General features: G+C 38.5%; 1 protein-coding gene across 2 annotated transcripts; it reads right to left on the bottom strand.

The window, feature by feature from the left end:
• Positions 1-4,388: 4,388 nt before the first annotated feature.
• Positions 4,389-8,875, bottom strand: LOC106332412 (protein TPX2-like). 2 transcript variants are annotated; one of them, XR_001268082.1, is made up of 19 exons: positions 8,597-8,875; positions 8,160-8,300; positions 7,954-8,034; positions 7,645-7,777; positions 7,463-7,565; positions 7,324-7,374; positions 7,120-7,217; positions 6,961-7,036; positions 6,808-6,870; positions 6,624-6,710; positions 6,455-6,513; positions 5,672-5,750; positions 5,533-5,598; positions 5,367-5,429; positions 5,211-5,273; positions 5,084-5,128; positions 4,909-5,000; positions 4,513-4,767; positions 4,389-4,420 (listed from the first exon to the last, which is right to left on the bottom strand). XR_001268082.1 is itself a non-coding variant. In XM_013770871.1 (18 exons), the coding sequence occupies exons 1-18, from the start codon at positions 8,769-8,771 to the stop codon at positions 4,749-4,751; spliced, it is 1,494 nt and encodes a 497-aa protein (XP_013626325.1). In that variant the 5' UTR covers positions 8,772-8,875; the 3' UTR covers positions 4,470-4,748. The 2 variants fall into 2 exon arrangements, 1 of the variants encoding a protein (XP_013626325.1); XM_013770871.1 differs by lacking the exon at positions 4,389-4,420 and having other exon boundaries at positions 4,470-4,767.
• Between the last annotated feature and the right edge of the window lie 1,330 nt (positions 8,876-10,205).

Raw genomic sequence — 10,205 nt, 5'->3', positions numbered from 1 at the left:
TCCCTCTTCTATGTCTATCTGTAATTTTTTTTTTTATTCTTAAAAAAAAAACATTTTTACAATGTGTGCAACCCTTAAACTATCTCCTTCTCTTCTTTCTCTATACTATGCCCCAAAGGAAAAAGAAATTACTCCAAATATTCACACTCGAATGCCAAACCAAAATTGCAAGGCACCTTCCATTCCCTTTACTCTTTTAGCTCTTAATAGGCTAAGCTTATTTCTCATTCCCTTATCCACCAGTTTCTTCATAACATTCACTGGGATCAGCTTCTCTCCATGCTTAACTTTGTTCCTCTCTCGCCATGTTGCATGTAATGCGGTTTGAAACGCATATCTGAGACAAAATAGCTTCATCTTCCCCATATTACCTCTCTCGGTGATCAAATTCATAATAACGACCCATGAGCTTGAGAAAGAACTTTCCATAATTTCTCTAGAAAGACTCTCCCAAATTTGGCCTGAATAGGAACACTCAAAGAACAAGTGATCTCTATTTTCTCCCGCATTTTTGCATAAAACACAAGTCTCATCAACTCCTGGATTCCATCGGACAACTCTATCCATCGTAGCCAATCTATCCAAATTTGCCAACCAAGTCATGAAAGCATACTTTGGTGTAGCCTGAGAGAACCAAACTCCACGAGTCCAAACACATTTTCCTTCCTTTCTCGAGTTAACTTCCAAGTCTCATACGTCAAGAAAGAAGAATTATAACCCGACTCCCTTCTCCACAGACTCACATCCTCCATCTCATCACTGAGCGTTTCTCTCATGTTACTCAACTCCACTTCAATGTCATTTAGGATCTCCAGCCGATGTCTTCTTCTACGTCTTGAGCTAAAGAAAACTTCTTCAACCGTAGCTTCTCTGTGTATACCCATGTCTAGGAAACCTCTTGTCCCCAATAGATCATATATAACACCTCGATCACTCCATTTTTCAAACCAGAAAGAAGTATGGCGCTCATTTCCTATTTCTTTCCTGTAAAAACTCTTTGCTATCTCTCTGAGTTTTAACATCTTCCTCCACATCCAAGACCCAGTTTGGATTTTAATATTCACTTCCCATAAGCTTCTCTGTTTCAACAGATTTGCCTTTATCCATTTGCTCCATAGAGATTTCCCCACCAACAACCTCCAAATGAGCTTCAGCCCACACACAATATTCACTTCTTTTAGTACCCTTATACCCAGACCACCTTCAGCTTTTTCTCTACAAACGTCCCTCGATGACACTTTAGCAGCAGTAGTCCTAAGAGTTGGACCAGTCCAGAGGAAGGCTGAACAGAGATGCTCTACTTCTTTGACACATTGACTCGGCAAACGAAAAGCAGCAGACCAGAAGTTAACAATGCTCATTATAACCACTTTGATTAGCTGCAATCTTCCAGCATAAGACAGAAATCTGCTCGTCCAGGTGTTAATTCTGCATCTTATTTTCTCCACCAGGGGCTGATAGTCCTGCTTCTTCATCCCTTGAGTCATCAAAGGAAGGCCCAGATACCGAACATGTAGAGTACCCTCAGCTAAAGGAAAATTCGTCAAGATTCTACTCTTCTCTTCTGCAGATACTCCAGCCATATATATTGTAGATTTCTCAATACTTATCTTCAGACCAGACCAAACCGCAAACTCATCAAAAACTGCAAGGGCCCCTTCTATAAACGCCTTTGATCCTTCTACAAACACCATCAAATCATTTGCAAAGCACAGATGAGTGAGGGAAATAGAGTTACATCCAGAATGAAGTTTGAACTGTTTTGCTGCAGCTGCTTTATCTATTTTCCTCGACAGGATTTCCATACAGAGAACAAATAGATACGAGGAAAGAGAGAAACCCTGACGAAGACCTCTCGAGCTCTGGAAGTAACCCGCAAGTTCTCCATTGACTTGAACTGAGAAAGACGGACTTGTAATGCACAGTCTGATCCAATGTATATATTTTCCAGGAAAACCCATAACTTCCAAACCCTTCAGAACAAACTCTCACTGAACCGAGTCAAAAGCCTTCGAAATATCAATCTTCATAACGCACCGTGGAGAAACTGACTCTTTATGATAGTCCTTCACCATCTCAGAAGCTAGCAGAACATTTTCCATGAGCAATCGTCCCTTAATGAAAGCTGACTGATTATCACTGATGATACTAGGCAGAAGTTTCTTCAGTCTGTTGGCCAAAATCTTGGATACTACCTTATATAGAACATTGCAACAAGCAATAGGCTTATAGTCCTTCATTTCCATGGAATCAGTCTTCTTAGGAATTAGTGCCAAGATTGTTGAATTCACACCTTTAGGAAGGAAGCCAAACTGAAACACAGACTGAACAGCCACAACAAAATCACGCCCTAGCACTGGCCAAGTCATCTTGAAGAACTCGCATGGGAACCCATCCGGCCCTGGGGACTTGTTATTTTTCATAGCAAAAAGAACTTTTTGAATTTCCTCCTCTATTACTTCAGCCTCTAAATCACGACAAACTTCCAAGCTACATCTGAAACCCATAAGATCACTCAACTCCTTCACTGCGGTCCCTTTGTAGTCTTCAAGACACATATTCAACAGATTCGAGAAAAACCTTTCCGCCTCTTGTTTAATCTCCTGCTGATCAGTGACAGTAATACCATCCCCACATCTTAGCTCTCGAATCATATTCTGGGCCTGTCGAGTTCTAATGGCATTGTAGAAGGTTTTGTTGTTCTGATCACCAACATCTAACCAGTGCAATTTTGAACGCTGCTTGAGAAAGTCTTCTTCAAGAGTAGCAACATGCAGCCACTTCTCTTAAGCTACAGCTTCCTCCTGAGCTGCTATCTCATTTGGGTGTAAAGAGTTTGCTTATGCTTTTCACACAGCAACTCATGAGCCTCTTTTGTTCTTTTGGTTAGATTTCATATCCCCTCTCTACCCAATTCCCTTATCAACGGTTTCAGGTTCTTACGCTTCTTCGAAAATCTATACAAGGCTGAAGTGGAGTGAAAAAGAACCTCTGTGTTATCCCAAAATTCCTGAATCATAGGAAGAAATCTTGGCAAGGCACCAATAGCATTTACAAATTTAAAAGGTCTTCGAATTTTCCCCTGAGGCGGCTTCAACTGAATTCTGCAACGCATGTGATCTGAGCATCCCCGGCCTCAAATATAAAATAAGCATTGGAGAACCGTTGAAGAGCCGCATCATTCATCAAAACCCTATCAAGCTTCTTGCAGATAATTCCTTCATCATGTTTGTTGCCCCAAGTAAACAGAGGCCCTTGATATCCCAAATCAGAAAGATGACAACGAAGCATCACCCTCTGAAAATCCCTCATACTTCCAGGGACTCTTCCCAAACTCAAGAACCTTGAATTCTCTTCAACATCCAAAATCTCATTGAAATCACCCATGATCATCCATTCTTTATTCGTAAGGATAGCAGAGATCATCCCACAACTCCTTCCTCTCCTCACTCTGATTTTTTGCATAAACAAACGTACATAGAAACTCCTCTTCACCTTCTAATCCCACTGAGCAAGTAACAGTTGATCAGACTTGTACACATGAAACATACGGACAGACTCCCTCCAAAAGACCCAAATTCTTCCTCCTGGACTACAATCATAATTCGTCATCACCGACCACTCCCTAAAACTCTCCCTTATTATCTTCTCAGCCTTCTTTTCTTTCACCCTTGTTTCCAAAACACAACCAAACTTCATTTCTTTGTTTCTTATCCACTCCTTGACTGCAGAATGCTTTAAAGATTTGTTGAATCCTCTCACATTCCAGAAGAAGCACAACATGTGAACCTTCGCCAAATGAGGAGCGAGATCCAAAAATTTCCCCACTACAAAATCATCCCACAACGGCGTTGAATCCACAAGAATCTCGCTTGTAATCGCAACCGTATGCTTCCCATCCTTCGTTGATATCTCAACCTCGTACTTCGTCAAACTTTTCTTATCTTTCACCGCCGAAGCCCAACTCTTGGCTTTCCCAACCGTAGAATCACTCGTCTCGTCCCCAGACCCACCACCGATCTCACCTCCGGAGGGTTTAGAACCCCCGGTGGATTCGCCAAGTCCATCGTAGAAAGCTAGGTCACAATCGCTCTCGAAATCGCCACAAAATTGCCTTTCCTCAAAACGCAGCGAATAGAAAATAAACGCACAACTTGATTAAACCCTTATATTATTCGCTTTTCGTTTGTGGTTTAATGAAGTTGTTTTACATTTGGTAGTGAAGGATCCTACTTATCTGAGCAATCTGTAATTTACAACTACATTCGGGAAGTAAATACATAACTTTTAGACATTCCAGAACGTTAAGGTTTCATCTCCTGCTCCGGCTACAATCGTCTGTCCATCAAGGTACATAACAAGGTAAGGTGTCAAATCCGAGTTGCAATCTGGGACCAAAGAATGTGATGGTAGTGTTTCACTATATAAACGAAAGCTTGTTTCAGATGTAAGACTAAACCAAAACCAAAGTATAATTAGTTTTTTTGGGGTTTAGATCAGTCTCATATTTACCTATAAAGGTTGGTGAATTAAAATTCAAGAGATTCAGAGTATTTCTGATTTACATTTTCTGTTTTTCTTTCCTTCCTTTTTATATAAACAGAGATGCCGAAGAAAACTCTCAAGCCAAATTGGTCTGACTTCACAGTGCAAGTAGGATCAGACTGAGAAGAGAACCAAATTTGAATGTACAAAAGAAGTTGTTGGTGATGATTCCAGATACCACAAAAGCTTTTTTTTCTATACCATCAGCGAATGCCTAAGCTCCTGCCATATTAAAACAACAATAATATATATAAGCACTTGGTTGTTGTTCCATGGATATATATGTGCACATCACATTGAAAGACTGAATCTATACGATAATAAAACACTCTCAAAAGATAGTGGTTGCTTTATTAGATTTACCTACTAGCGGTCCATCGCTGGTTTGTTTGGTTGATTACTACTCCGCTATTACTAGATTGTATTTGTTGTCCAGCTGCCAGTCTGTTTGTTACCTGTAATGGATTCAAGAAATTAGAAACCTCCGGTGTAAGTGGTTGCCCACGCTACGGTTTTGTAATAAGTTTTAGTGCTTTACCTCATTCCCTGCTTGGAAAGAGTTCACTCTATTTTCCTTGAAGCCCTTATTATTATACCAAGAATAGATTAGACTTTAGAATGGGAATAAAACGAATCAAGGTTAAACTGATTTTCGCAAGCTGCACCTTTGCTTGATGAAATTTTGTGCCAGATCCATTGTTTTGCTTGAGCTCGGATTTGATGGAGAGCTGCAGATTAATAAAACCGGATCCGGTCAGGGAACTACGAGAGTAATCAAATAACAAAAATGTGTTTAAGAGATACCAAACCATGAGCCGTACCTTGCTGAAAAGGTCTGTTGGTAAATCTGGTTGAACTCTCTTTTCTGTATGAAAACTAAACTCCTGTGTCGCATTTTCGAAACCAGTTTCATCCTTATCAGGAAACTCCACTAATAAACATACAGAAGATCAAGTGCAAAGAATAATGGTTAAGAGACTACCATACCAAAGGCACTGTTGTTTCTCGCTTGCTATTTTTGAAAATGCCCATGTCTCCTTTGCTTGAAAGTATCTGTTTCGCAAGAGTATCAGGAGTGACAAGTATAACGCAAGCTGAGGAGGAGACTCGAGAAACGATAGTGTACCTTCTTGTTTAGAGGAAGAGCTTTAAAAATGTGTTTTCCCTCCGAGACATCATGCTTAGATATATCCATAGCGCTTGGTCTGGAAGAATTTTTTTAAAAATTGTAAGTTAATATTAGGGTTTTCTGCAAAAAAACCCTCAATGTGATTTTTTTTTGCAAATTAATCCGCGAACTCAAAAATCCACGGGTCAACCCTCCAAGTGCCAGTCAAACCGCAATATAACCCTCGGCCATATTTATGTGTATTTGACTGTGTATAATTTTAACATTTTTTCAATACTAGGTCGTTTTGGCGCTAATTTTTTAATGAAAAAAATTTGTTGAACTCGTGGTTTGAAATTTGAACCTTAAATACCATGTGCATGCTATATAACCATCTCGGCCAACAAATATATTTGTTTACTTAACAAACGCAATTATATAGATTTCTAAAACGAAATGACCTTGTTTTTCTCGGACATGGGAGCTTGCGTAAATGTACAATGAACCACGAGTTCAACAAATTTTTTTCATTAAAAAATTAGCGCCAAAACGGCATAGTATTGAAAATTTTTTAAAATTATACACAGTCAAATACACATAAATACGGCCGAGGGTTATATTGCGGTTTGACTGGCACTTGGAGGGTTGACCCGTGGGTTTTTGAGTTCGCGGATTAATTTGCAAAAAAAAAACACATTGAGGGTTTTTTTGCAGAAAACCCTTAATATTAACCTCAAACACAAGTTCAAGTGAGAAATCAAGCAATTTTCTAAATTTTCTCTGTGATTTTGCAAGTCATACCTCCTATTTGCCCTGCTAACACCGTCAAGTGCATCAGTTATATTAGATTTGTCTGACCCCTGTCATAAAGAAAACTCACTTTTCAGGATAGAGTTGTTTAGAAGAGAGAAAAACTTGTTAAGAACAGCAGGCACGTGATGAAACTAATAGAAAGCAACATTGTTGCTACCTTATACACATCATTCCCCTGATTAGACCTTGTTGTCACTGCTGAAGAATGTTGCATAGCCCTTTCTGAAGTCTTCAAATGGAATTCCTGTGAAAGAAAAGTCACATATAAGCCCAAGTCATACACTATATTTTTGTGTTGAAACAGTATACCAGCTGAGACAAAAGTCATTTACTATACTTACTTGGAACTCAGGTAGTTTTGGAGTGCTCTTTTTACGGATGGGCAATGAGGGAGCATCAAATATCTATAGAGATCGCAAAGGAGCATGAGTCGAGCCAGGACAATGAAATCATTTCCAGTTCACATTTCTTATAGCAGATACAAAGTTACAAACCTTTCGGTTAAATGGACGTGCTTTGAATCTATATACAGTTGTTGAGTCCTGTTCTAACTTGGTATCATTCTTGTGCCTGAAATAATCATTTGCAAAACATCATGTGAGATTTCACATTTCCTGTGACAAATCACTTTCAGAAAACATTTAGTCTCTAACCGTGTCCTGTGAGCCCTCTGCGATGTAGCAAAATCAGGTTCCTGTGCGATAGTAATCTTTGTCCTGGTTTGTTGTGAGTTTCTATCAAGAGTTGTATCCTGTTGCAAATAATTTAACATCTCAGTAAGAGCTCCCTTATTCACCAGAAAGATAGAATCTTCCATATAAGCACGATCAAAAGTATTCAAGCAATAGAATGCAAACCTTCTTGGGTATCTTGTGAACAAAATTCATCTCCTGCTTTGTATCAGCAACCTGAAACAGAGCAAAAAATTGACTTAATTTCATATAAACCTAGCTAGTACATTGCTAAAGGAGACTAATTATACCCATCACACTCTACCTTACGAAGAAGACCTCCATCAAGCTTCTGTCTCTTAGCCGCTTGAACTTCGGTCCCACATATTCCTTTCTCATGAATTTGATCAACTTGCATATGGAATTTACTATACCAGCAAAAGAAGCTACGTATTAGGTGGAATAAAATTAAGATGACAGAAGATTTAAACATGCTACAGCAGCCACCTTGCATTATTTTGTTTTGCTAACTGACTAGCAGTAGGTCTCATTAATGTCGAGCTCCTTGGAGTTGATCTAATGCTTGACTTAGCTCGGAACTTTGGTTTATTATTTTGGTTGTGATTGTTAACCGTTGGTCCTGGTAAAAGTAGAGAAAGTGAGGCCACCAAATTAAATACCAAAGATGGACCACATCTAAAGGTATTGAAAGAAACAGAACTGATCAAAAAGTTAACTGTGTTACAAGATGGTTTAAAGAATCTTAATGTATAAGCACAATCAATAATTGAAATACATATCGCATGCTCATATCACCTTTGCATATGGGTTGACTTGGGAGTTTCTTCAAGTGACTACCTTGTTGGGATGAAAACATCCCAAAACGCATTCCATTTCCTTAAGAGAAAAAAAAAAAGATACTATAAGAATCTATAAACAAACATATCTTGTAGTCTTTTAACTTTCTACACACATCATAATCAAACTGGTAAAACAGTTTAAGCACCATAATTTATTCACACCTGTTTTATTCATATGCGAAGGCTGATAGGTTTCTCTATCCCTCTCACAAACATCTGCTGCCGCCTCTGATCTAGTGGATGCCGCCGCCTCGGTCTTGTCATCAGAAACCTCCTCACTGCTTAACAGTTTTGTTACGAAAGCTGAAAATAAACAAAGAATTAACAGCAAATTCTCCATATGCTTGCTGAAAAATGGAAAAAATCAAGAACAAAAAGGCGAATGTAGTATCTCAAAACAGCATTGCAACCAAATCAAATATGACTGATCACATTGTAAATCAATTTTTCCGATTCAGCAATTTTTACCGCATCGCGAAGGACAATGTAAAATTTTCAACAGCCAAAATCAAATCGAAGAAAGAAACTTAAACTAAGCACTCTCTCTAACTAAGCTGTAAACGTGAGACATAAAAGCTTATGAAGATGATGATACTCACGAGAGGGAGCGTAGGAGGGAGCAGAGTGAAACCAGAACTCGGCGGATTGAGACTCCTCCGCTGACTCCATCCGAGTGAAATCGAACCACCGAGCCGCGTCAAACTCGTACTCAAGGTCGATCTCTTTCGCCTCGAACACCGTTGGCTCGATCTCCATATCTTCATCCATCTCCATTCCCTCTCTCTCTCTAATAACAAAAACTCCACAGTCAAATCACTGACGAAGACGAAGCAGAGAAGGAAAATAACGGCACAAATTTCGCTGTTTCAGAGATTTGGGTTTAGCAACAAAACGGAAAGAAAATATATCAAGGAAAACGACACCGTGTTGCGCTCCGGGTTTTGTAACGACTCGAAATTTTGAATTTTGATTAAGACTACGAAACGACGATAATGTCCCTTACATGTGAGAAAGTATGTGAGGGTGCTTTCGTCAATTCGAATGGGAAAGAAAGAGGGAGAGCCTATTTTTTCTTGCGTGGATGCATTCGAGGCGCGTCTCTCTCTCTCTGGGTCTGCGAGCTTTCTTGGCTTTCGACTAAGACTGTAAATTCCGGCGGGGTCGAGAATCACCCTTCAGTTTTGTGCTTATTTACGTATTTTGCCACTAACGGTTGTATTCTTTTGTCAGGTAAATTGCGCTTTTCAAAGTCAAAAATGGAAAACATATGTTTATGTGACATCATTTTCCTTTTTTATATGCAATTTATAAGATTAAAAATTGAATGATGTTAGGAGAAACATCAGATAAAAACATGAAAGATGGAATTATTAATATGAGAATTGTAAAGTCCAATTTTTTTCCTCTTTATTGTGTGTGCAGTGCTACGGAAACTGGAATTATTTCTTTTGGAAGTAATAACGTTTTCAGAATGATATATTAATATACAAGTAATATGATTTAAATATTTTTGAAATTCAGTTTATATGAAAATGAGGTACGCGTGGCGGACAGCATGACGTTGACTGTGGATTTTAATAATTTATCCATCAATTTTTTTAAGCAGAACTTGTCATTTAATACGGTTCTATGAGAGTACACAAAGACCCAACTTTATGTAAGAGAAAAGGACAAACTTTCAATTTTGTTGTTCTTTAGGGTAAGACAAAGTTTTAAAACCTAGAGTAAATGTTTTCTAGGCATTCGTTTTGTTCAAAAGGATTTTGGGTGTTGGACCAAAGCTGCTTTTGGGAGTACGAAGATACATTTATTTGGGAAGGTGTTGGTTGTACATTTTCAGCGGTAATAAAAGAAAGAAAAATAACTTCTTTTTTTTTGCCAACAAGAAAAATAACTAAAATTGAAAAAAGGCAAGACTTTATACATATGCACATACATTGTGTATATCTGTTATTTTCATGCTACTGTATTTTCTTGGGTCCAGTCATACCACTGTATTATTTAATGTCCATGTTCAGTTTAATTGATGATCCCCATGGCACATTTTCTATGTGATGATAGATGCAGTTGATCTTCTTCACTGGTATCCATCATTTAATTTGTTCAAATGAATTTGAGTTACATTCACAGCTATGCTCTGACATGTTTGCTTTAAATAAAATTAATTTGATTTGGAAAAGTAAACCATATGAAGATTCTCTCTTTATC

The sequence above is a fragment of the Brassica oleracea genome, chromosome C3 (assembly GCF_000695525.1).
Source record: "Brassica oleracea var. oleracea cultivar TO1000 chromosome C3, BOL, whole genome shotgun sequence".
In the NCBI taxonomy this organism is placed as follows: Eukaryota; Viridiplantae; Streptophyta; class Magnoliopsida; order Brassicales; family Brassicaceae; genus Brassica; species Brassica oleracea.
Note: the sequence above shows the minus strand (reverse complement) of the source record. Positions and strands in the feature narration are given on the sequence as shown.

Coding starts and splice junctions, on each gene's coding strand:
- LOC106332412 (XM_013770871.1), bottom strand. CDS start 8,771: ATGGAGATGGATGAAGATATGGAGATCGAGCCAACGGTGTTCGAGGCG. Junction 5,599..5,671: donor CTCTTCCTCTAAACAAGAAG/GTACACTATCGT, acceptor CTTGCGAAACAG/ATACTTTCAAGCAAAGGAGA. Junction 5,129..5,210: donor CAAAATTTCATCAAGCAAAG/GTGCAGCTTGCG, acceptor TATAATAATAAG/GGCTTCAAGGAAAATAGAGT.